We start from the raw sequence: 26,885 nt of genomic DNA on the forward strand, positions 1-26,885 counted from the left end.
TTGCAGTGAATGCATTGCATTCCTAAGCTGGTAACTACTGGCAGGGAAAAAACGATGAAGCATGGCTCAGAATAACACAAGTTTTCCCTTGAGTATGTGATTTATTTTTATTTATTTTTATTTTTTCCCCCCCTCAAACGTACTTCTTTTCAGATTGAAGAGGTTCCCGGGGAGCTGACCCAGGATGACCTTGCCGTAGATGATGTCATGATCCTTGACACATGGGACCAGGTACCATTGAGTTAAATTAACTAGGAAGGAAGCAAAGATGTGCTATGTAGAGAAGAGATCCACAGTTATGGAAAAGTTATGATACCACAGGATCAACTTGGCCAGCTGAGGAGAGATTAGATATTTAAACCATATTGATTTTTAATCTAAAGGCTGGATGAAGTTACATTCCTACAGCTTCCTCTGGTCAGATGATTGTCCAAATGAAATGTGTTTTGCTGGAATCAGTACAGTCTATTTACAGCTTTGAGCCTGTAAACTCCTTGAGGACAGGAGTTTATTCGCATACCTTCTCTGTGTGTGACTGAGCATGAGGTCAGCACCCAGTGATTCATTTTTATTAACTTCCTGTGTCCTTAAGGAAAACAGAAGGCTCCTTGGTCACCTTGCACGAATCAAGCAACCGGTCTGTATATGGGAATGCTACAGCTGGTTAAAACAACCATATAGGTCAGATGGCAGCTGGTTCTCCCTGCTCTCAGAATAGGGTAACTGTACGGGCCATTGTTCACGTCGCTGTGATTTATCATTTGGAAAAAAAGTTCTCTCTCAAGCTATGCCAGCAGCATTAACAGCTTCATTTGTAGTTATGAGTGGATCAGCAGTTCAGCCAAACAGTATGGCTTTTTCCAGTTCTGTATCATGCCTCTGTTTCCTTGCTGAGACCTTTTCTGACTTTGTTTCAGAGGCAGATTGCTCCAAAAGTTGTTTGTGATCTTTCATTTGTAGGTCTTTGTCTGGATTGGAAATGAAGCACAGGAAGAAGAAAAGACTGAGGCCTTGACATCTGGTGAGACCATCATATTTTTTTCTAAATAACTCCTCTCTCCTTTATTCCACTTCTGGCTAGACCACAGGGAGCAGGGAGTTTCATTTTTTAAACATCCGCTATCTTTATGACAAGATAAAAGCACAGGCTGCCAGATTGATAAGGAAACCCTTGTGTCTAAAACAGCTTGGTACAATCCCTGTAGCTTGGTGCAAGCAGGCACTAGTTGTTGGACAAACCATGTTCATCTTCCAGCAAACTTAGGCTACATAAATGGCTTTTACTTAATGACTAGAAGAAATGCAGTAATTTTCTGCCTTGACTGCATACTCTTTAAGCTTTATATCTAACTGTGTGGATGAGCACGAGACTTTTGTCCCCTCAAAATGTTCAAATTTAAGAAGCAAAAGGTAACAAAGTCAGGGGAGGAAATAACTGTTGTTAATGGAAGTTAAAATCCTTGATATGAGTCAAAAGATCACCCCACATCTGAGGGAAACGATGGCATAACTTAACAGTTTAAATACTGATGCTTGTTAGTGGCGCTGCTACGTAACTCATGAGCAAAGAGCATTCCTGATTTGAATCCTTCCAGATACTTGGCTTGTGATTGAAAACATCTCCTGGGACACTACTACACACCCCCACACACCTGCTGTGACCTTGTTGGCAGTCACCTGTTTATTAATAATTTAAAAAAAAAAAAAAAAAGCCTGAGGCCTCGTTTTCTAAGTCTCTGCCATGCAGTGAGCTTTTTGCAGAGCCTCATTCGATGATCGTGCCACAAAAGCTGTCATGATTTGATGGGCTTTCCTTCTTGCCTGTTCACAGCTAAAAGGTACATTGAGACTGATCCAGCTGTCCGAGATAAGAGAACTCCTATTACTATCATCAAGCAAGGGTTTGAACCGGCCACCTTCTCCGGCTGGTTCCTGGGCTGGGATGATGATTACTGGACTGTTGATCCTCTGCAAAGAGCCATGGATGAACTGGCTGCCTAAGCAAAAAGCATTTTTCTTTTGGAGTAGAGTCAGCTTGGTGCCTTCACTACCTACAAGTGCTACTTCCTCCTGCAGGACACACATTAATGTGGCAACTGTTTTTAATAGCCAGATAGCTGTGCAATAATTAAAGAATTTAATGACCAGTCATATCACCTTCCCTGCTGCTTTGAATACGGTATTTAATACAATAAAGCTTATACGGAACAAGTGAAGACTAAAAAAGTTGTTGTATTTCAGTTATTGGGAGGAACACCCTGCGGGGTCAATATTTAAGCTGTTTTGACATAAATGCACCTTAAAAATGTCTACCTAGTTTGTGATGTGTTTACATATGCATTTGCTGCGGAATGCAAGTCTTACTGCTGACTGATCAGTGACTAAAACTTGCACTAAATTACTGCATGAAACAAGCCAGTGATTGGGGAAACAAATTAGATCAGAAAAAAGGGTGGAAAACAAGATGCAAAGTAAAAGATAAAATTAGGAGGGAAATGACATGAATATGTTATGGAATGCAGAAATAAACTAGAGGCTAGCTCTTAATAGGTATCCTAAATACATGAGTTTTATGCCCCTCGAAACTGGGTTATCAGAGCTAACGATCCCTTCGTTTTTGGAGTTTTAACAAATTAGCTCTGGTCACTTTCAGGAAATTGCTCCTTCTATTAACCTACTGCTGTCAGCTGGAGTAGAGCTCCTAGTGCTAATTGCTAATGCATTTTCAGCTATGGAGAGAAATCCTGAGTCCCTAGGCCTGGGGCTGTAGTATGCAAATAGAGGGATGCCATGTAAATACTCCTGTGGATACAACGTACTGCCACACATGGCTTCTTCCACAGAACAGTTCAGAGCAGCAGCTGGTTTCATGCCATAAACCATGATGTGCTTCTGCTCCCCTGGAGGGAATAAAAACTTGTGTGATTTTTTTTTTTTTTTAATTTTCCTTCTTAACTGCTTTTAACAAGAGTTTCCTGCAAAAGCATCTTGCTTTCCTCCCCAAGTAGACACTGATGGTTTCAGCATGCAGCATAAGGCTTTTAATAAAAACCAAATGATGGTTCCTTGAAATGTAAGCTAGTGGGGAGATACCTGGTGAAAGAAAAAGCAAGGTCATTAGGCCAAATATATGGAGATTGGTGATGTGTTATCATAGATCCTCTTCTTGTTATTGTTCTTGAGTCTGTAAATGCAATGCATTTTAACAAAACACTAAGTGGAGGGTCTGCTAGCTTTTCCAGGCAAGGTGTTGTGCAAGGGCAGGAGTTTGACCTAGGCTAAAACTGCCCTTTCAGCTCCTGAAGAATAGCTGAATGGATTTTTCTTCACACAATGAGAGTATAAAATGCCTCCATATTTTAGTTTTGAAGAAAAGTATGTCATGCTTAACCTTTAAAGAGAGCAGTGTAATGAAGTATAAGTGTTCAGAGTTACTTGTCCTTTATTCCTCTGTGCCCTCTCTTTAATGGGTCTTCTGTTTACTGTAAGACACCAAAAACCTGCGTGTCCCTATACAAATCTTCTAGGAAGATTAAGACACAACCTCGAGACATTTATTTCATAGACATTAGGGCTGGAAGGGACCTCGGAAGATCATCGAGTCCAGCCCCCTGCCCAAAGGGCAGGACGTCAGCTGGGGTCATAGGATCCCAGCAAGATAAGCATCCAGTTTGCTCTTGAAGGTGTTCAATGTAGGCGCTTGAACCACCTCCGGCGGCAGGCTGTTCCAGACCTTGGGGGCTCGGACAGTAAAGGAATTCTTCCTTATGTCCAGTCTGAAACGGTCTTGTAGTAGTTTATGACCATTCGACCTAGTCGTCATCCCTTGGGGCGCTCTGGTGAACAAACGTTCCCCCAGATACTGGTGGTCACCCCTGATAAACTTATAGGTGGCCATCAGATCACCCCTGAGCCTGCGCTTTGCCAGGCTAAAGGCTTATCTTTTATAGGAAGTGTTTTATATGGAGCTGGAGACAATCATAGGCCCCTCATTCTCTGCTTGTACAGGAACAGTTGACTTAAAGATAGAACTTATTAAAGCTTTGTGCCTAGCATTTTTAGGGTGGAGCTGGCCTTTATTTAAAGAAGTTGCTTGTAAAAAGCAGACGCTAAACCAAAATCCATTTAGTCTGGTAGCAATTTCTGGGACTTTCCCAGTTACTTTCTGTGATTCACCTCATTTGGCTCAAGGGTTAACAGCAACTCAGAATATAAGGTCTGAAGAAAGCTCAGTTTCTAATTCTTTTGGTTTTTATGCTAGGCATTCACCTGGTAATGAAACTGATGCCCAAGTAGATCACTTATGCTCTCACTCCCTGAGAGGCGGTGAATGGGTAGATCCATAGGTATCACATTTACCCAAAGACCCTCATCTGCCTAAATCCCTAGAAGCATTGTTTGTATTCAAGACAAAGGGCAAGTAGGGTAACTTTTGCAACAGATCGCCTGATAGATGAGCAAATACACTGGTAGTAGAAAAATATTGAGAGTATCACACCTGTACTCCCAGAGTCTATATCAAACTGCAGAACTGATGTCACTTGTGCTACACACATTTCAACAGAATGAGCACAGCACCAGGTACTGGTGTAAATCAGTCAGCTACATAACACCAAAAGTTGGATGACTGCGATGCAAACTCTGCTTGTGCCAAACTGAAATACCACTCATCATTCATGAAAGGACGGTGTCCTGTTACATAGAACAGGAAAACCCCCTGACTCAGCTAAGTGTGAAAGACGAGGTGTACATAGGTTCGTTTAGGAGATGGTACATGTGTTGCAGGGGGACAACTTGGTTCTTGTGAGAGTGGGATGAAACCAGAAGGTACACTTCAGTATTGTATTTGTATTACACTTACTGCAGGAGAATGCAGTCAGGTGAAACAGTTATAGATTAATCTTAATCCTGGCAGGATCGTAGGAAAAACTAGGGCTGGAAGGGACCTTGTGAGTCATCTAGTCCAGGCCACTGCTCATGGCAGGATCATCCCTAATTAAACAATCCCAGCCAAGTCCCCCCCTCACCTTTTTAAAGCGATGAGATTGTTTTCTCCCCACCGTAGTGTAGAATGGAAGGCTGTCTGAGTAGTTCTTAATGCCTATGGTTGCTCAGTGTGAAAGCCGGTAAGAGATGATCAAGAACGGCAGGATCTTGTGGCAAAAAGCACTATCATGCCATTACTCAATACAATGGATGTGAATACAAAATGACTCATCGCGCAGAGGCAATTAGATAAGTTACAAACTTTATTATGGGCAGCGTGAGTACAAGGGCACTTCCACAATCCGTTTATCACCATCACCTTTGCCTTTATTTTTATACTAGCTCCCAATGCTTAATGACTAGAAGCCAAGTTCAGCAGAGTTGGATTCTTGCCACCAATGGAGTTTTTTCCAGTGCTGAATCTGGCTCAACCATCTCAGCGCAATCTGTAATTCTATTTTTTACAGATGTAACAGTGGTTTAACAGATTATGCAAATGAACATTAGAGGATTCACAGAACATGTTTCTCTAACTATGACTTGTATGCAAGACGTGGGAACTTGCTATTTTCTATTTGCTCTCACTTATGTAGCGATGCGTTTACAGTCAGGGCAGACAGTTATGTTGAGTTAGCAGGACTGCAAGGAGCCCTGAAGCGAAAGATCAGGAAATGAAACTGATAGTCTTGCAGCAGGCAAGGAGCTGAGCAGAGGGGACCTGAACTGCAAGCGTTTCAGTGAAGCTCAGAAAACAAGGAACGAACTGACTTATGAGATGGGGCCTAAAACTAATCTTATGGGTATGTGCCAATCATTACGACAACTATGCTATTATAGTTATCAGAGGAACAAAGTACAGCTGACTTGGTACTATACACTGCCCTAAGATTAACATGAGACCAAATATAAAACATTATGAAATCTTCACATTACACAAGGATATGTAATTTATAACTGGGAGTATAAGATGTTCCTTCTTAGCAAATACATACAAATAAAATCATTAACCTTATTTAGCAGACACTGGAAAAGTATACAGATCTTTTGTTAAAAAAATGAAATACATGACCATTTAAAAACCACACTATATTTGCAACAGGTGCCAGCTTTAAGACAGATACAGAACTTCAAATCCTGTGTAACAAGTGTATTTAAAAATCAAAATATGAAAGGCTACCATTTAGAAACAAAAATCGCTATTTTATTATTTTTTTTAGAAAGCAGTACTTTTAAAAAGAGAATATACAAATAAAGGCAGATTCAGAGACATTTCAAACTTTTTTAAAAGGCATTAATCTGTACAAGCAGGCACACAACCATGATGACTGGAGAGCATATCAGTGACTACAAGCCTATTATATCCATAACTACAGTGTTTATGCCTCTCCCATTGTTAAGGCAGGGGTGGAAATTTCATTTCAGCAGCAGGGGCCAACTGCTGCCTCTCATAGAGGGGAGACTGGATTTTAAGACGACACTGGTCTGATTTTTCAGACTGGATTTTAAGACGACACTAGTCTGATTTTTCAGACCTACCAGTATCCAGTGCTCCCCTGTTTGCTTACTTCAGGAAACAGGCAGAAGTGAAAGAGCACATGTGTGGCTCCAGTTCATATAGCTACAATCCAAACAGAAAGTGGCTGAAACCCTTCATTTCCTCACACAGGGCCAATGCCACTTTCTGAAGTGGAGCAATGCCCTACATAGCATGTGTGGCTGGTGAGAGAAAACCCCTCTCCAGCTCTGGGATTACTTCACAGTCCTTCCAAGAGGAAATTCCTCACCCAAAGTGGTCATCCAGATTATTTGGGAAAGGGGACCTATAGACGACAAGAGGTTGTCACCCAAGAGAATAAAATAACTTCTCATTTAAAACGGATGATTGTTTTTAAAAGTGCCGTTTGTTTATAGGACTTGGAGAGGATTTTGATTGCTCACATTCACGAACACTTAATATGTTTCACTATCGCATACTCTGCTCAGGGTCGCAAAAAAGAGGGTGCCTTAAAAACCCCATTCTGCTAACATTACCTGAAGCCTTAACAGCTAATTTGTTTTGATAGACAGTCCCCACTGCAGAAGATCCCTTCTTCCAGCACAATTTAGCGTTTTGGACTCATGAGGTTTTGCAGCATGTCTATAGGCAGCGGGAAGACAATGGTAGAGTTCTTCTCTGCAGCAATGGTGGTCAGGGTCTGCAGGTAGCGAAGCTGAAGAGCAGCAGGGGACTCGCTAATAACCATGGAGGCTTCTTTCAGGGCCCTGGAGGCATTCATTTCACCCTCAGCCGCAATTACCTGGGGGGGAACAGAATGGGTGAAATAGCAGGTGTTTGGCACACTGCTACCTCGGAGGCTCACTGAGCTATTTCAGTCCCTTAACTTACAAGACCAAGTGCCAAACTGTGCACCATCCTTAGGTAGCAGATGTGAACACAGTCTCTACGGAGAGCTTTAGTTTATAACTTAAGAGTTTTGTACCTTCTGAAATAGCTGCCAGGACCCTGCTGCCCCCCGCCCCAGTACCCTGCCAAAGGGACTCTTGCACACTACCATCCTATTGCAGACCCATCTTACTGGTATTAGTAGAAGGCAGCAGTACAGAAACCTGAGCAGAGGAGCCAGGAGAAGCTAAATCCATGGGTTGTGTAAAAAGCTTATACAAGATTTCAACTGGCAAAGAAAATCAAAGCAGCCTGTGAAGAATGAGAGGGGAAATAAACTTACCTTCAAGTTTGAGGTACCCAAGATTCACTTTGAAGATAAAGCTATGCTATGCACTGAACATTTACTATGAAGTGTGTGTCCCACCCTATCAGGGTGAATGCAGTGGCTGGCAAACAATTCAGCACCAAAGCCCATGTTTGAATCACTCACCTGCTAGAAATCCCACTGGAACGGGATCCAAGACCAGTGCAGTGACACCAGGTACCTGGACCTGCAACCTCAGCTGTTTTCCACTCACTTCTCAGAGCTTCCACCTGCCCTTTCCCTTTCTGCATTGAGTGGTCACGTCTTGCATGAAAAGCTACCGAATATAAAGGGACCTTCCCCTATCCCTCCCCTTGGCTCACCTACCCCACAACCTCCCCACCCTTTCACAAATGCACAAGTCTTTCCTCCTCTGAGCTCTTGCACCAATTACCCCATCCCATTTCCTGATCTCTCTCATGCTTCCTTACTCTCACACTTCTGGCTCCTTTCCTTCACCATACAAACAGGCATGGGTCTCTCCCATCTTAATATCTACCCTTACCCCCAAGTGCCTCTTCAGCTACTGCCCTATCTCCCTGTCATTTTTAAGTCCATTGTACACAGCCGTTTACACACTGCTTGCCAGAGGGATCTAGGATGGAGCTTTTCTCCTCCAGTTTTACCTGGTTTCTCCCCTACACACTCCACTGGCACTATCATCATCACCACATTTACTGCAACATCCCTCTCTGCCCTTGACACCTGCTGTTTGCCCAGTCGTCCCCAGTCAGAACACAGCTGCAAGGAGCATCATCCTAGCCTGTTGCTTTGATCATGTCACCCCTCTTTTTGCATCTCTCTATTGGCTCTTCTTTTTTCTGTCACATCAAACAGAAGTTATTCATCTTCAAGTTGAGGCCCCTGCATGGTCTATCATCTCTTGCTCAGTATTGAGATGCCGACTCCCACTTCTGATGGGCATACAGAGGCTGGCACTGTTGTTCACTTTTTGCATTGTCAAACAAGTGCCTTTGTGCTTTCTCTCATGCTGCCCTTCACCCTTGGGATGAACTCCCTGTAGACATGCACAAACCTAAGTCATTATTTTATTGCGCATCCCTCCTTAAAACTCCCTCTGCTCTCTTGCTGTGATGTGTACAAAAACCTTGACAGTGGTAAGACTTTTTGATGTGCTAAGACTGGTGGTTGGGTATGGGTGTGCATGCAAGGGGGGGCTGCCATTATTTTAACCATTAGTCTAAGTTATCAATATGAAGTTGGTAAATCATTTAACTCCCAAAAATGTAGGCTTTAATCTTTCGAAAGTATAAGGTACTGCTTACAACCAAGGCCCTCTCCAACTGTCCTGCAAAGTTCACCTTCACTATTCAGCCACCAAGTGCGTCCAATGAAATCCTGGTTTCCTCATTTTTATTTCCACGCACAAACATAAGCAAGCAAGCTGTTTTTACAAGTGGAATCTAAAGGTTTCATTAGCTTTTTCTCCTTTTCACTAAGTATACTCACTTTTCAGTAAGTATATGATAATGAATATGAATTTAGATATCACAATTCAAAAACAGGCAAAAATTAAATTCTGTGGCATTAAACAAACTACAGTTAAACCTTCTGTTGTCAAGAAGGATCTCTGCATTTTGCAATGAAAGTTCAATACTTCCAATGAGAGAGAGGTCAGAACAAAACATTAATGTGTTTCTAAAAGTAAACGACCTTTCCAATTTTGGTCTTAGGCTGGCACTTTCAACAGGATCTGCAGTTTTGTCTTTGAAGTAATTCAGTCCGTGCTGCAAGCTTTCTAGTGTTGGGTTTGTGAACCGCCAGAGGGAGCAAGGTTCACAGCAAAAGGCCTCCTTAAGCAAGCAGGAAAACCATTCTGCTAAGTTTTGGGAAGCCAATTTCCAAATTCCCATAGCAAAAATCTCAGGGGATACTTACATAAGACTGCCCTACCGTCCATTAGAAAGGACAGGAAAAAACACCACCAAATGGATTTCCAATACTATCAATGCAGAGGAGCTAAGAATACTGCTTTACAAGCATTAAGCCACATAACCCCTAGAAATATTACACAGAAATTGAAACGGAGCATAAGGGACTTATCTAAAGTCTCAGCAAGTTAACGGAAGAGGCAGGAACCCTGACCCATGTCTTGCATTCCAGCCAGCTAGCACCGTACCAAGACTGCATCCTGTTAATATTTTTAGGAGTTGTCGTGGGACAGAAGGGTTGGGCTTTAAAATGCTCTTTGACAGGGAGACAGATGAGGGCAAGCTTCCAAACTGAATCCTACCAAAAATCTTGTCCCACTTTCCCCTATGCTCTTTGTGAAGGTCTTTGTCCTCAGAGGAATCACCAAAAAAGTTACAGATAAAAATGGAGTAAGAAGAGATCATTACCTTGGCTCTTGCTTCCCGGGCTGCTTCTGCTTCAGCAGCCATTGCTCTCTGCAGCTGAACTGGCAGCTTCACATCCTTGATCTCCACACGTTCCACTTTAATTCCCCAGTCATCTGTTGCCTCGTCAAGTGTGGCCTGTCAAAGAGACAGGACAAATGTGTGATCTTCACTTGCCTGGCTAAATTATGAAAATCATTTTAAAACACCAATGCCAAGTTAAACAAAAAGATTTACCAAACAAATTAAAGTAAAATACTATTAATCCACGGATATCTCGCTATATCTAAGGTGCAGAATATACCTATGTTGCGATTCTGTCATTGCTGAAACATGGTGGTTGTAATATAGTAGTAGAGTAACAAACTTAAGAGACTGACACAAAAGTTAAAAGCCATCACTGTTAACCATAACAGCACAGGCCTGAGACAGCAAAAACAACCCATCTTTTGGGCCTTTCCTTTGCTTATGATTCTTGGTATACTTGGACACTGTTCCAGCAGCTCTTGGGAGAAGCTATAAACAAAACCCCACACTCCAAATTCAACTGGATGTGCTTGGCTTGTCAATTTATACCCAAGAAAAGGCTTAGTTTGCAAGGTACTCCCCATCCCTGTTGCTTAACTTGATCGAGTAGGTAAGCAGGGCTCTAAAAGTTGCACATACCTGCATGCTGTGAGCAATTTCTTCACGATCAGAAAGGATCTGAGAGAGGTTCTTGGTCCCCAGAACATTCCTCAGAGTGGTTTGTGCCAAGAGCCGGGTGGCTGAGTCAGCATTTGTGATGTTTGCTACAGCAAGGGTGGCATTCTGGACTCTGTAATAAACCACTCCATCTACATTCACGGTCACAGAGTCCTTGGTGAGGATCTAATAGGGAGAAAAGACAGCAAATAATGAAATGGAACAATAAGGACCACAACAAAATGATTATTAAACAGCAAATTGTAATTATACTACATGCTTGCAATATCATCTAGAGCACGATTCTGTTTTTGCCATGGTCATGGGATGGTTTTAGAAAAGTAGGTTATTTTCATCTCAAATATGGGCTCTGTGTGTGCATGTATTGTATATATGTAAAGACACAAATGTATCATCTCAGTTTAACTCCTTTGGATTAGGAGGAATTTGGGATCATGACACATGTCACAGGAAAATACGTTTTAGTTTGCACCCGGGATTGTACAGATCCAGCAGCAGCAATGTACATCACTAATAACCTGGCAGAGAAAGCAGAGAAAACTTTCAGAAACCAAGAGGACTAAGAACATACTGAAGGGTTTCTTTTTGTTTGCATGAAGAGGTAAGAGCACGACCATCCAATTGAAAAGGTTGTGATCACAGAGTAGGAATACAAAAAAAGAGCAGAAATAAAAAAAAATCATAAATGATAGAGGGCTTCTTTGACATTTATATGCATGGAGACATGATTTACAAAAGGAGTAGATTCAGTGAAGCTCCCAAGCATTTTGACCTGAAAAAAAGCAATGTTTTAACAAATTATTATTAGAGCCGGGGTGGTGTATGCAGGTCACTGACTTTGGGGCATGTCCATCTCAAAAGGTTTGTCTCTCACAGCTAGGTGGCTTGGAAGGTTTAAGCCTACGTCCTATAATACAGGAACCATGACAGTGTTGGTGCAGGGCACCTGTTTCTTACACACACTGTATGCTGCTTTCAGGACCACAAATCATCTAAGATGAACCTGACCACACGTGTCAATTTATAAACCATGAACAAAACAGGTGACCTACTTAGCTGGGTTAAAAAAAAAGAAGCATATTCTGACTGTGCTTTTTAAAAGGAGTGGCACAAAAACGAGTTGCCATGCATTTGGGTGAACCGGAGAGGGAAACTCTGAGAGTCATTATCTCGAACAAGGAAATGGTCATAGAAATCAATTTAGTCAAGGCACCTGACCCAGCAGTGGCCCGTGGCAGCTACTCAAGAGGGAAATGAAAGTCCCATTAGGTGCCTTGCTTCTGCATCATTACATGCCATACCAAAGAGAGAAATTATTGCTTGATCCCCAGCTTGTGATCAATTAGTGTCATGAAGCACGGATAATCCCCGATCGGTGTAACAGCGGGTGCTGCTGTTCTGAATTAGGATGGCTTCCTACTGCTGCAGGATACTGAGGAGGCAGATGTTTAACTATGCCCACAGCTTACATTTTGTTTAATACCATGTTTTAAGTGCATCATGAGGCCTTCATCTCTGTGGGCAGAGGCGTAGCAATGCAGCTGGGTGTCCAGGGCAGCTGCCCTGATGAACCCACCCTACTTACGCAACTGTCTTTGAGTCATGTTATGAAAACATCACTCCTTAAGTTTTAGAGGGAAAGATATTCTCATCTTCTAATTCTACTCGTTAAAGAAAGTATCACAAAAATGACTATTAGGCAAGCCCAGCCTGCTACTCAGTGGTGCTCTCTCTTCACTGACCTGATGGGGAAGTTTTTTACTTTTTCTATTATTGTGTGCGTTAAATAAATACAACTACAAACACTCATAAAAAAAACCTAACCAGCCCTATGGCAAAAACTGGGCCCAAGTGTTTTATCATTTCTTAACAGCTTCAAAAGGGAGTGGAAAATACCACTCTTTGCCAAGTTACGCAGAACTCGTTACTCAGAAGCATCCCCAGGGATGTAAAGAGCAGTTGGAACAGGGTTGCTTAAAAGCAGCTTGCTAAGGGGCCCTGTGGGGAGGGGAAGTACACGTACACATAATAATACATGAAAGAGAGATCAACCCCAGCCTTCTGGGAGTCTTGTGGATCCTTTTAGGAGAATGATGTCTCTGAACTGTCAGAGCAAACTGCAGCAACAACAGGACTGCAACCTTTTTTAAAAGCACCAAATGGGGCTCCCCTTACAAACTGCAGGAGTTGGAAATGCATGCTCCAAAACTAGTCTGAGGAGGCACCCATACAACCTGGCTATTTAGGAAATAAGTGCACCAGGCAGAAGGCCTACATTTCATTTGGCTTGCAACCAGCATTATTTACTGCACTCAGCTTATTAAAAAGAGCTATTTCTTATCAAGACCCTGGCAATGTATTGCTCTTCTTACGGACACTGATTGAACAAGAGATGCATGGATCTGCCCAGTATCCGCTGCATTGTATTGACGGGACTAGAAGCTTATCTCTGGAGTGCAGCAAGAAACTGTCATTTGTAGAGACTTGGGGAATCCGATATTAATGATCTATTTAGTTTATTTTTTTTAACATTTATATGTGGTACAGAAAGATGTACATGCCACCTAGCAGAGAGATCAAGAGCATAGCCCCTTTTGAGGAGTTCGTAGTGCACATTAAATATAGAAACCAGTGTCTTGGGGAGAGAGGACTCCCACCTAGGAGGAACAATGTAAAACATTCAGTCATGCTATTGCTTCTAATATTAGTTGCTTTAAAAAAAATGAAAAAATAAAAAGACTGTGCAGTATGCAAAACTGGAGAAAGCAGACAGCATGTCAGAGGGATTGCAGGTCTGGGTGGCCTTGACAACATTTGGGAAAAAAGAAAGCATGACCTGCAGCATTTAGTGCCTTTGAGTCCCATACTCTATTGGCTACAAGTCTGATGTAACATTGTCAGACAAGAATCAGAGAAAGGATATCGTCAGCATAAAGAGCCATGTTTTGTAAATGAAAATGTATTGCTGCCCCCACCAATAAAAACCACGAGCATAATGTAATCTAATTGAAAAGGAAAACTGAAAAACCTGATGGCCTCTGTAATGGTGCATGAGCGGCTGCAAGCACATTATGTCCAACTGTGATTAGGTTTCTAACCAATTAACCTTTAGACTCTTTTCTGACAGTTACCATTTGTCTAAATCCACCCAATAAAGATGAGCAGTAAACTGGGTGGCAAATGGTACAGAAAACAAATATGCCAGGCAGGTTGCATTCAACAACACATCAGACAAAGCAGAATCCCAGTTACAGTCATCATGGTGCAGCTGTTTGAGAATGTGTTTTTAGAAGGCTTCTGGGAGATATTTAATTCTCAAGCGACATATCCAGTGAATTTTCTTCATCTATTGGTTTCTCTCTTTAGAGAAATAGTGGGTTTCCTTAAACAAGAGTTGTTCCTAGCACTTCTGTTTCAAACTTGGTCAGTCACCTGCATTTCTTGCACCTCAAAGATCTGAGGGAGGTTTACAGGTAATGCAGCTTCACAATACCAATGCCAAGAAATGATATGAGTTCAGTTACCCAGATGGTGAGCAATTTAATGAAGAGTGAATGAGAAATGAGGGCTTGGCTTTGCATCAGCTGCTCCACAGCGCCTCCCCATATGCATGCTGTTAAATTGATGGCAGATGACAGCCAAACTTCAGCAGCTCAGCCCTCAAAGAAAGAGGGTAAGTTACCACGGCTTAGCTTCCACTTCCTGTGGGCCACAGGCGTGAGCATGGGCAGTTACTGCAGAGCAGCTGACTCCAAGTAAATTGTTCATATGTCCATACCTTAATGCAGGAGGGATGATCAATTAGCCTTAAGATCATACAGCAACACAGCAGCAGAACTGCAAGCACAGCACAGCAGTCTCGACAGCAAAGCCTGCCATCTCAAACCACAACACAGTACTTGACAAATCACTTATTAGTGTTTGAGGGGAGACTGTTTTACTGAATGTCATGAATAAGGGGTTAAGTTTCTTTATACTACACTGTACCTGAACAAAGAGGAAGCCAGAAAACTACTCCAACACTATATAGCTATACAATACTGGGTGAGGGGAAGAGGGGTTGGAAGGGAATAAGTTCAAATTACAGGCAGCAATCCATAGCTCTGGGTGTGTTAAATCACACTGCACAGAATTCAATACATGTTTTCATTGATACGTTATCCAGAGCTGGTTCAGACAGGATTAAAAGCTTTCACTGAAATAAGAATAGCTGGAGGGAGTTTCTTGCAAAATAATTCATGCCAAATCAGGAACAAACAAGGGGGTTCAGAAGCCCTTGAAGGAAAAAAAAAAAAAAGGAGTACGGAGGGTTGAATTCTGTTTGCATTTGGCAAGATGCCAGATGGTACAGTGCAAACTTACCTCTTGGGGAGGTATATCAAACGAGATAGTCCTCATATCCACTTTGATAAAGCTGTCTGTGCAAGGCAGGACAAAGAACAGACCTGTACACAAAACCAATTCAAAAGACTGAGACAATAGACCTTCAGTGCTTGTTTATTTTAGCAGCTCTTTGTCATCCTCTCATCCCCACCCATCCGCTTTAGACAGTGCATGTACTTCATATACTTCAGCAGCATTTGTTTGTTAGCTCTGTAATTTTGCTTTGTGGCTCTTAAAGGGGAATCAGGCATTACCTGGTACAACCTCTGAAAAGCTCACTACCCCTGGGGCTGGATTTGAGAAGAAAGAAACACTACATGACAACATGCTGCCTGTAGGAACCAGATCTAGTAGTCGGGAACTAAAGAATTCTACAGAACTGGGGATCATTATTTACTGCCAATGTGCCAGTGATGGAAATATTAATAAAAATGGAAAAGAAAGATGCTGCTGCAACTGGTCAACTCAGACAGAAAGTAACACTGCCATCCTGTACAATCTTGGCACAATTTCCAAAGTACAGAGGAAAAACTTTTAAAAGTGGCCAAACAAATGCTCAAGGTGTCCTTTTAAAATCATTAAGGCTTTTAAGTCACTCAAATACTTGTGAAAGCTTTAGTCTTAAGTTTCTATAAAAAAAAAATAAAATAAAATAAAAAGGCCTCATTGAATGTAACTCCTTTTTCCTATTTGTCTGGTTTCACTTTTACCCTTCAAGACTATATATCAGCCAAGGAGCACTGGATGAGACTCACTTTGTATGGAGAAAATGAGAAGGCTAAGACTGCCAGCTCCTGTTTGTGACAGACCCATTTTCTGGAGCTTTCATCCATTTGTCCCTTATTCAGCTAAGCCACAAGAGCTCCTGCTTTACTGCCCCAACAAAATAACAAATTTGAAATGTTATGAATTTATTACCAATTGTTTCCACAGCCCCCTGAGCACCCCAAGAAAAAATGCATCCTAAAGGAAACCAAAACTGATATAAGAATAATAAGTTCTTATGTGATGAGGGAAGGCATGGAATATATATAAATGAGTCATTTTTCAGTGTAACTGAGGCAAGCTGCTACTTATAACTTGGCTTTTTGGTTAAGAGTGATTTTGCTGAAATTAATTTGGAAGAAATGTCCAACTCAAACAACCTTTAAACTCCAGAGAGAGGGCAATAAAAACCAGCACCATCATCCGTATTGTACCACCAAGCAGACACAGCGAATACAGTCCTTTCCCCTGACAATCATATAACTGAATAAGACTCCATACGCACAAATATTTAGCATGCTACACTGGACTGACCTGGTCCTTTGGCTCCCCCTTTTAAGATGCGCCCAAGTCTGAAAATGATGGCTCGTTCATACTCCTTTATGATCTGTAAACAGACATTAAGTGTAAGAGGCCTCCTTCTTGAAGATGAATGAAGATCTACAGCAGTCCTGATGACACGTCAAAGCTTGTGGAAATTTATTATGAATAATACTGAACAGTCTCTAGTCTTACAGGGTGTAACATGCATACTTTTCATTTTTTCAGTACAGCAGTTACGAGAAATAAATATTAAAAGAGGGTTATTTGTCAAGAAAATATTTTAAAGGAAGAAATAAATGTTTGGGGACAATGGAATGATTTTGCAAGAACAGATGTGGCAATCAGATCATTTGGACAAAACAAAGAAAGAAAAGAAAAAGAGCATAAGGAACACTCCTGCCCTGAAAAGGGCAGACAGACTAGATGTGATATAACTAGTCCTAGAAAAGCCCTAATTTCCATTTTTTTAAATACAGCTTTATAATTTTCTCTCCATCTCTTCTAATTAAAATACATTAAAATGTAATGCAATAAAGTGTCATATACTATGCGGCTGTGATCAAAGAATGATGGGCGGTCATGATCATCTGTGGTTTTGGGAAATCAATTGAACAACATCGATAACCAGCAGGACACATCCTGCATTGTTTAATGTCTAACTCAAGTCCACCAATGAACAGCTTTACCTTTATGCACATCCAGATAGATATCGGAAAGGTAAGAACGGTGAAGAAAAACGAAACAATCACGAGGATCCATCCACACGCACCAAGGCCAGCATCAGAGTCCTCTGGAGAGAGAGGTAGGTATTTTAAATACAAGACTATCCAGTATAGAAAACAATTGCCACATAAAGATACAATGACATGGCATCTTAGCATGAAATCATCATCAGGGCTTTTCCCTGGACCTAATCCACCGCCCACTGGACCTAGACCATACTGGCAGACCAAACTCTGTTTTCTCTTCCACTGAAATCACCAAGTTGCCAAAGTACAGTCAAGAGTAGAATTTGGTTCAGTAAATGAAAACATAATTGAAGTACACTGCCTTCACACCTGTACCTGCAAAGGGTAAGAGATTTAAAATTTAAAACACTGCAATATTTTACACAAATCAACGTCTTCTCTTTGTGCCAGGAAAGACTACAGGGCAGTAGCCAAAAACTATTTTCCAGGCTGGAAACCACAGCTTTGTTTGCCCAACTACTGTTTGGATACCAGCAGCAACTAGAAAAACTTCTGTCATTTAAACACTCAATTCTAACTAATTTGGCAGAGATGCAAAAATCTCACAGCTTCCTGAAATGCACATGCAGACACTGGCAAAATCAGCCTCAGCTTTCTATCTTACAACCAAGGTTCATAAAAGCGATGACAGAAGGTGCTTGGATGGCTCATGACCACTCAGACAAGAACATAAGGGCATCTTTTTCTAGCAGTTTCCTGTGAAGGATCCTTCTGCTCTGAACAGAGCACAAGACAGTCCTCTATCATCAAATGGCTGCTACATCGCTCAATCGTGCACCACAGCAAGACTTCCTGGAGCAAAACAAGTCATTTCAAATCATGCACAGCTAGAAGAAGAGCCTGCAAAGCACCATGACATGGTGACATTGAACTATTGAGCATTCATAGAGAGAAACTAGATCCTCATGAAGAGGAAGTTTCTTATCCTCCCAGCCCAGATTTTCCTGCAATGGCCAAGAGTCTTTGCTGCCAAGCACAGCGTTCCCAGGGTGACACTAATAACTGCCAAATGCTGCACTTGTACAAGGGAGGTTGAAACCATCAGACCATTGAAACTCAACCCCATCCTTCAACCCCTGTAAAAAAGCCCTAAAAGAAAAAAACAAAGTGGTAGGTAGTACAACACCTATGTCAAAAAGTCATAATGCTAAGAAGTGTTTGTTCCATTAGACAGAACACAATTCTCATATTTTAGATATTAAAATATCTCCTTTGGACCATGCCTCTAGGTTTTGCTAAATGCCAACATCATCCAGATTGCCACTTGCTTACTTGCAAACGCCTGGTCCTTATTCTGATTTATGTACCATCTGCACAAACACCTTTTCTCAACACAGTTCACAGGGCCTGGTACTTACTATGCAGTGGACTGCACTAGCCAGATGTCTGATTCCTAAAAATAGCAGTCGGAGAACCTATCAGCTACAACAAGGTTTTATTGAAAGACTCCACAGTTTCTTTTGCTTCAAGGAATATATAATAGATTATTTTTTGTACTCATTAAAATAAATTAATTAAAATTTCCCTTATTTTTTTCCTAAAGCAAAATACTTGTTCCACACTAGCCGCTGTGGGTGTATGCTACCGTCTGCATTTTATAGATAGGGCAACTTGTAGGGGGAAAAAGTTAATATTTTTCAAGCATCTAAATTTGGATGCCCAGAATTGGTGGACAACTGAGACATGCTTTCCAGAAGGGTTGAGCCCTCACAACTCCAACTGAAGTCAGTGGGAACTGCAGCTATATGGTATCTCTAAAAAAGAAAACCAAGTCTTAAGTGCCCCTAAACTTAACACACCAAATATTAGTGGAGTCTGTTGCATATGCAGGGGTATGTGATTTGGCCAAGGTCAAACAAGAAGCCCTCACCCCCTGTCCTTGTGCTTTAGTCAGAAGGTCATTCTTCTCTGATGTACTCTTTCAGCTATGATAACATTTGACAAGCTTGTTCTCAAGGACTGGACATCTTGATCTAGTACTATCCAACTTCATCTTTATGCAGTAATTCAAGAAGCTCTGAAGGGACCTGACCACTTCCCCATCATCTATGAAGAATGTCAGGAACAAGCATGTGCTCATGATACCAACCAAGGGTTTTGTTTAAGGTAACCTCCTCAAGCATGTTGCTCAATAATTCCTGATCCTTAAGTCATCTGTGGCTGATGGAGAAACACAAAAAGACAAAGAAACTATTGCTTCAAGTCTGGTATTCACAGAAAAGAAAGACTGTACAAAACACTATTATGCAACCTCCTGTCACACCCTGAACACCAAAGGTGTGTGCATTTTTCCTTTCGACAGGAAACTCTCCCCAAGTCATTACACCGCTATCACAAAAGAAAACACTCCCTTTAATCACTTGCTTTTTAAACAACACTGATACTGGGTGTCCTGTGACTGATACTCAAGCAACTTCTGGATGTACAGAAACCCAGTTTGGATCTAAGTTCTGGGAATATACAGCTCCATACCTGTGTTCCACTTCCAGCGACTCTATGACTCATGGGTGACATTTACTTATAGAATAAATCTATTTGCAAAAACATCACATTATTGCAATGCTTCTCTGCTCGCAGAAAGTGAAATTTAAAAATTCAGATGATTTAGACTTCCCTTTCACAATAATAATTTGAAAGACTGCTTTTACATTATTATTATAGCAACCGCAGCTCTTCCCTTAAAAGTAGCTTGAAATATCATGCATGTTATAGAGCTTGCCACATGCACAGCTCTGGCAAGATACAGCATGAAATATAGAAGATTAATTTAAAAAATGAAGTGAACTGGTGGTATTGCTCACTTTTTCTGCAGTGCTTTGGGTACCTGCTACTATAAATCACCTCCCGTATTGGAGCTCAGGTTCCCTGGTACTGCTTGTGACGTCCTTGTTCTGCGGTTAGAGACTTGGAGCTAAATGCCATTTCACTTTACGTGCCTAAGTGGTGTGTATGTAGCCACATCACTTTAGCTTTTGGTGCTCACACAGGTTGAGATGGCATTTTCTTCTGTGGTGAAATAGTATACCCATACCTGCTAGAAGTAAAGGAGAGGAGAAAGTGAGGGCCCCTCCCAGGATGGGCTCAATAGCCAAGTAATTAGGGCCCGTGCCCAGGGAGCAAGAGAACCAGGTCCTAGGCCCCCTCCTCACCCAGAGGCGGTGTGAATCTGCACAGGCAATGCTGAATCCTAGAGTACATAAGTATCAAAAATTTCAGTTATGTGGCCATGCATATGCCTTTTAGGCATTTAAAGTGAAAAAGGATGTAGCCCTCTCTCATCAGGACCATGAACCATACCTAATTCACACTCACTAAAAATCAGACTTTCTGAAGGAAGGGAGATGATGATGCCAGATACAGTGGCCAGTCTCAGTCTGCATCTCTTCTCTGGGCAGATACCACCTGGTCTAAGTCAATTAAAAAACAAAAAAAAATTCGCATAACTTGATATATATAGCACTCAATCCTGGCTTCAGTCCATCTCTCCACCACTTCCACCCCTTTGACAGATACTAAGTATAGCACCTTAGTGCTTGGCAGATTGTGACAAATAGCAGTTAATACCAATTTTCCTTTCATTAAGGAAAGGTTTGCAGAGAAGGGTTGCAGTGTGCTAGGCTCCAGGAACGAAACAGCAGCAGCAGCAGGAGAATAAAGGCTTGTGTTCTGGTTTCTGCACAGATGTTTATAGCGTGGTATTCAATTTCTGTTGGATCAACAGAATCAGATCAAGGCTGAGAAATCAAGAGAGCTACCAATGGGAAAAAGGGGAGACGGCACTCAACTGAGAACTGGATTCTATACTTTGCTATCCTAGATGTTCAGGGCAACCACACACACCTCACTTCCATATCTGTAAAATGGGAGATAGCACCTATATCCACCCCTTATAGGGGCAGTAAGAGAACTGATTTATTGGTGGCTATAAAATCATCTGATTTGATCCCAACAGACTTGCTGCCATAAACAAAACATGTGTCTTTCACTCACAAAACATGGACATTCACACTTAAGACATAAAGCTAATACGGCATTTTTCCCCATTAGGAATTGCGGGGGTTGAATTCTACTAATTGAGGGCAAATTTATTTTTGTATCTGCAAGGTAGTTCAGTGAAAACAGGCTTCTTTGGGATCCTCTTAAGACAGGTAGGTATCTAACAAGAATGAATTCCTGTTCAGATATCACTGTATTAAACATCAATATTCTGCCCTCCTGCAGAGGCATTCCAGTGGGAAAGCCTCTCTTCTAGGAAAATATTACAGTTATGCAAGGAAGGTCTGTATCTTACTACAGTCTCCTAAATGTGACAGGAACCACACAGAGCTAGAAGCTCATGTAACAGATCTGCGGTCCTCACATCCACCCAGAATTCATACCACAAGTAATACATGAGCACATAGATAATTTATGATGTGAATTTAAATTCATAACTGCCAAATTATGCAGAAGGCAGTTGGTATATTTCCAATCAATAATTAGAGGTTAGGGTATTTGATAGTCTGTTCTAGTAAAGCAAAGGGGAAGGTTAAAAAAAACAGTCGTCTCAGTGTGACCATCAGTTGTGATCACCTGTTCATTGTATCAGTAGCTTTACTGCATGTTACAAGGTTATAAGATTACAAATACAACATTCATACACATATTCAGAGTCAATATATCAGCTTGACTGTAACGCAATAAAGACTGTTAATTTGGTGAGTCTGACCAGGTAAAGTATAGCATCTGCATCATGGAAAGTTAAGAATGGCTTTCAAATTAAGTTGTAAGCCCATCTGGTTTCCAGAAGCCTTTACAATATAGCTTCTGAATCCTATTTCTCTGTCTAGAAGTTTCATGAATTGAACATGCAGTCATTTTATCAAAGGGCACTACAATTTCTGTCAAATTTGTGAAGAATTTTCTTTGCAGATCTATTAAGCTGTTTAACTATACTCTGACTGGTGCACTTAACCTTTGCCTATGACAATTCAGACTTTGAAAAGAATTGGAGAAGTTTTGGACTAACATTTACCCAAAAGTAATTTGCTCTGGTAAACAAACCTTTACCCTTTTCAAACTCCAGAAAGAAAAATTTCCACAATAGAAGTCTTTCCTTCTCACTATTACGTCACAGAGCTCCAAATGAATGCATCTTCCTGGTTTACTATTTAATACATCTTTGAGCAGATTGCTTTAAGGGTATTTTAACAAAAGGTTATTTCTAATTGTAATTGTTTCCCTGAAGTTAAACTCAAAACAGAACTGGGCAAAACACAGTTCCAGGACTTTTAATGGGGCAGTGCTAAAAAGGAATGCAAGTGAGCAAACACACCATATTGTTAGAGAGGAAGACAGGTATACACAAGTACTTTGTTGATGCTGCAATATTTAATTGGGTGGTTCATGTGCTGGACTATTCAGAGAGAGGATGAGAATTTGTCAGGATGAGCTCTCACAATTCAAATACATTTCGTTCAAATACATTGGCTTATTGCACTTGAAAAGCTCTAAAGAATTAGTTCATTGGGAAGTCCTGGAATTCATGATAGGACTCAACAGAAAAAGAATGCTCTACCTAACCATGAGCAATTCAGTCATGCAAAATGTCAACACCATTTTGTAAAACTCAATTTGTATAACATTAATGCTACAACATAGTCAAGTCTGAAAAGGAAAAAAAATGCTGTTCTTCCCATCCCAGAAGAAAACAGAGAACTCAGAAAAGCTGCAAACCCATTAACCTTTATTGCTGAGGATGCATATTTAAACTTGAGAATACATGATCCTTTTAAGCAAGTGTTGAAAAACTGATTTTTAAGAAAAATAAAAACAGTAAGAAAATTCCGTTCCATTCCACACAAATGAAACACCCTCAGAAACTCAGAGTAGGGCTTGTTGGTTTAAAAAAATACCTAAACCCTGTCTATACTACAACTTCCATCACTGGTACCATCATTGGGACTGCTCCGTTTTTCAGAGCCATAGCTCCCTAGTGCAAAGTCAAGAAAAACAGTACCTGGATTAGAACAACCACCACCAACAGTGCAACTGCACCAATGGCTGCAAGAGCTTTGGACCGTTTGGTGAATTCTACTCCGAGACTGAGAAAGACAGAAATATCCAAGCCCCGTATACTATATTAGGACAGAAAAATCCCATGCACTGGTAAAGGCTGGGGATGGACTGCCTAAGCAGCAGCTCTGCAGAAAAGGACCAGGAGTTACAGTGTGCTGAGTGTGAGCCAACAGCGTACCCTTGTTGCCAAGAAGGCTAACGTCACACTAGGCTGCATTAGTAAGAGCACTGCCAGCAGAAGTAATTTTTCTCCTCTTTTTGGTAGTGGTGAGTCCAGATCTGGAGTACTGTGTCCAGTTTTGGACCCCCCACTACAGAAAGGATGTAGACAAGTTGGAGAGTCCAGCAGATGGCAAAGAAAATGATTAGGGAGTTGGGGGCCATGATTTATGAGAAGAGGCTGAGGGAACTGGGCTTTTTTAGTCTGGAGAAAAGAAGACCGAGAAGGGATTTAACAGCAGCCTTCAGCTGCCTGAAGGATGGTTACAAAAAGGAATGAACTGGACTGGTCTCAGTGGGGCAGATGACAGAATGAGGAGCAATGGGCTCAAGTTGCAGCAAGGGAAGTTGAGGTCGGATATTAGGGAAAACCTTATCGCTTGGAGGGTAGTAAAGTCCTGGAACAGGCTACCCAGAGAGGTGGTGGATTCTCCATCCTTGGAGGTTTTGAAGGCCCAGCTCAACAAAGCCCTGGCTGGGATGATGTAGTTGGGGCTGGTCCTGCTTAGAGAAGGGGGTTGGAATGAATGTGACCTCCTGAGGTCCCTTCAACCCTCATTTCCTGTGATGCTGTGATATACCAGCAACTTAACACAGATGCAGTTTCACCTTTCCAAACTCTTGGTGTAACAAGCAAGTTTAGTTGGGTAGATGTACTATAAGAATGCAAAAACTTGAGCATAAAGTAAAATTGCTAACTAAATTGTGATGGCTTCCCAAGAATGCACTGATCTTTGAAAAAATTTAAACAGAAATGGTCATAAACAGCTTCTGGATCGCATGATACTACATCACTTGTTTAGCATTCTTAACTGCAGATGTTTTCTGTAGGATCTTGCAACTCATGGTATTTATAAATAGTGCTCTGTGTGTTTTCTGTTTTATATCCTTCTTTTTTCAAAACAAGAAAATAAAATTCTGTTTTATCAAGAGTTGGCCTACTTACTCATGCTCAAGCCAAACTTAATCAGTCATGCTCTCTGACTTCAAAACTGGCTTCTGTAGATATAGTTATGACATCTTGTTCGGTTTTTTTATGGTTATTTTTTTCAAATCACTGAATGCCGAACTAAATGGAGAATCTCTATAGGATCAAAGATGCAAAACAGGAAAGGACGAAAAACCCTAGAAACCAATTGGTTTCTCACATATGGTACTAGAGAAGGGAGTGTTTCCAAAGTTATGCAATAGACTTCAAGACACTTTTCAAAAGGCTGTAAAACTTTTGTGTTAGGAAATGTGCCTACGCGGCAGGGCCCATATTAATTAAAAGAATTCCTCTATTTACACACAAGGACATCAGTCCAGCTGATTCAGCCTGAACTGCACTCGTCATGCTGTACCTATACTTAATTCTCCAGGTATGTCAGCTTGTCACTAGTATCAATTAAAAAAAAGTATAATTTGACAAGATGAGAACGGTACACATGTCCCCGGAGGGTTTGTTCCCTATGTTCTTGAGTCGGTCTGTTTTTCTTGTCTCTTTGGAATTCTTCTAGCCTTCTTCGTATGATCCTGTCAATTAAATATATGGTCATCTCCCCAGTGCCAGAACAGGTCTTTTGAGCAGGCTTCTCCTCCCCCACTGTGATTACAGTTAAGCAATTTTATCTATCTGCAGTCATTATTATTTTATCTTCCATTAATGGAACATTTCATGACAGTGAACCGTAGTGAGTCTGAAGCCTGCGTATAGTTTATCATTGACTACGGCAAGAATAATTTCCACACAGTAGTACTGGAGTCTCTGTGGTAACACTGAACCTACAAAAACATCTGCGTGGTTGATAACAACAAATTGGAAATGAGAAGCCTGACACGCCACAGGTAACAGAATAAGGGACAGTGTAACTGGTCTAGTTAATAATCTCTAACATACACACAGAATAAAATATAGATCCTATGTGTTGGATACCAGCAGTGAGCCTTTGGCTTCATGCCTAACACTACAAACAGACATGCTGATACTTACACAACACGAGCTGCTTAAGAAAACGTTATTCTTAAACAAACCCATCATAATTCCTCCTCCACCCACAACTTGCTAAAACTCAGAGAAAACCCTTACTTAGCCACAACCTTATCTCTATCAATATTCGACTGCACGTTCAGTGCCAAAATCAACACATTTACACTAGTCACATTAGAAATGTTGGATGAGACAAGGCCACGTGTGAAACTGAACCGACAAGAACAGCTACTTCATGGATGCCCCAAAACGTTAGATTTCCTATTTCTCTCTTCTTCTTTTGACTAGAATAAACCTCAAGCAGAAAAAAAGGAAACCGGAGACCAAACTCTCGTGCTGAAGTGCAACTATACTTTAGTTGTTGGTATCTGGTTGTGCCAATAGCCATTAAGGTTATATCTGAAGCCCTGCTACCAGGGTTGTTTCACAGCCCACGAACCCCACTCCACCGCTGGCTTGTAAGGGTTCAGGGAGGGCACGGAAAATGGTTTGAGGGCCGGGGAACACGACTGACGAGGAGAGGCGGAGGGAACCGGGTTTATTTCTTCCAGGGAAGAGCAGACAGAGAAAGGATTTAACAGCAGCCTCCAACTCCCTGGAGGAGGGTTACAAAAAGGATGGAGCTGGACCAGGAGAGGGCAATTATGTGGGCTGGAGGGCCACTTAGTAGGGCTGCGCAAAACAGCACGGTTTCGTTTTGACGGGACAGTGTTTCGTTTCGAGTTTCGTTTAGAAAGCACCGTTCCATTTCGTTTCATCAAAACTGTTTCGCCCATAGGCTCTAACGGGGAAACACAAAACTGCCTAAAACGTCATCGTTTTGGGGGGGATTTGGATGAAAACAGCGGAAATGTTAGCCCCTTCTGAGGGCACGAAGCCTGCTCCTCCTCCCCTACAGCCTCCACCCGGCCCACCCCTCTCAGGCACGGCAGGTAACGCTCATCCAGCCGTGGGGGGGGGGGGGGGGGGGAGCAGCACCGCAGCATCAAGGTGGGGCAGCCAACACCAGAGCCGTGCCCCCCCCACCCCGTCACTTTCAGCTCCGAAATGTTTCAACCGCCCCCCGTCCCACCCCGAGCTCGAAACGAGCCGAAACGAAACGGGGCGCCCCCGTCCCGTCACCACCCCGCGGGCACCGGTCCCCACAGACGCGCTGGGGGCAGCGGGACCCCGCCCCCGCGCTGCGCCGTGCGCCGAGGCAATGGGCTCGAGCTGCAGCTGGGAAAGTTGAGGCCAGAGCCCGTGCCGGGGGCCGCGCGCCGACCAGGTAACGCGGCCGCCTCACCGCGGAAAGACTCCGGGACCCGCCGGGCCCGCGCCGCCTCCTTGTCCGCCATGGCTCCCTCCAGCGTCCGCCCGAGCCGCCTCGCGCCGCGCAACCGACTGCCCCGCTCCTCCCCGG

General features: G+C 42.1%; 2 protein-coding genes across 6 annotated transcripts in view; one reads left to right on the forward strand and one right to left on the reverse strand.

Moving 5' to 3' along the window:
• The window catches only part of GSN (gelsolin), a 34,031-nt gene extending 31,805 nt beyond the window's left edge, over window positions 1-2,226 (forward strand). For all 5 annotated transcript variants that reach the window (XM_019475847.2, XM_006265742.3, XM_019475849.2 and 2 more), the window contains 3 exons: window positions 154-231; window positions 961-1,021; window positions 1,832-2,226. In XM_019475847.2, the coding sequence (XP_019331392.1) occupies window positions 154-231; window positions 961-1,021; window positions 1,832-2,001 (309 nt within the window). In that variant the 3' untranslated portion in view covers window positions 2,002-2,226. The remainder of the gene's footprint in view (window positions 1-153; window positions 232-960; window positions 1,022-1,831) is intronic.
• Window positions 2,227-5,231: 3,005 nt separating this feature from the next.
• STOM (stomatin) lies at window positions 5,232-26,885 on the reverse strand. Its single transcript, XM_019475856.2, has 7 exons — window positions 26,769-26,885; window positions 17,176-17,279; window positions 16,481-16,553; window positions 15,161-15,243; window positions 10,760-10,963; window positions 10,097-10,231; window positions 5,232-7,283 (listed from the first exon to the last, which is right to left on the reverse strand). Exons 1-7 carry the CDS (start codon window positions 26,818-26,820, stop codon window positions 7,089-7,091), a joined length of 846 nt encoding a protein of 281 aa, XP_019331401.1. The 5' UTR covers window positions 26,821-26,885; the 3' UTR covers window positions 5,232-7,088.

This window comes from Alligator mississippiensis, chromosome 12 (genome assembly GCF_030867095.1).
Source record: "Alligator mississippiensis isolate rAllMis1 chromosome 12, rAllMis1, whole genome shotgun sequence".
Taxonomy (NCBI): domain Eukaryota; kingdom Metazoa; phylum Chordata; order Crocodylia; family Alligatoridae; genus Alligator; species Alligator mississippiensis.

Excerpts from the sequence above, each read along its gene's own strand:
- STOM (XM_019475856.2), bottom strand. The coding sequence starts at position 26,820 with ATGGCGGACAAGGAGGCGGCGCGGGCCCGGCGGGTCCCGGAGTCTTTC. Across the intron at positions 15,244-16,480 it reads AGGGGGAGCCAAAGGACCAG|GTCTGTTCTTTGTCCTGCCT; the intron begins GTCAGTCCAGTG and ends TTTTGTGTACAG. Across the intron at positions 10,232-10,759 it reads AAATTGCTCACAGCATGCAG|GCCACACTTGACGAGGCAAC; the intron begins GTATGTGCAACT and ends TCTCTTTGACAG.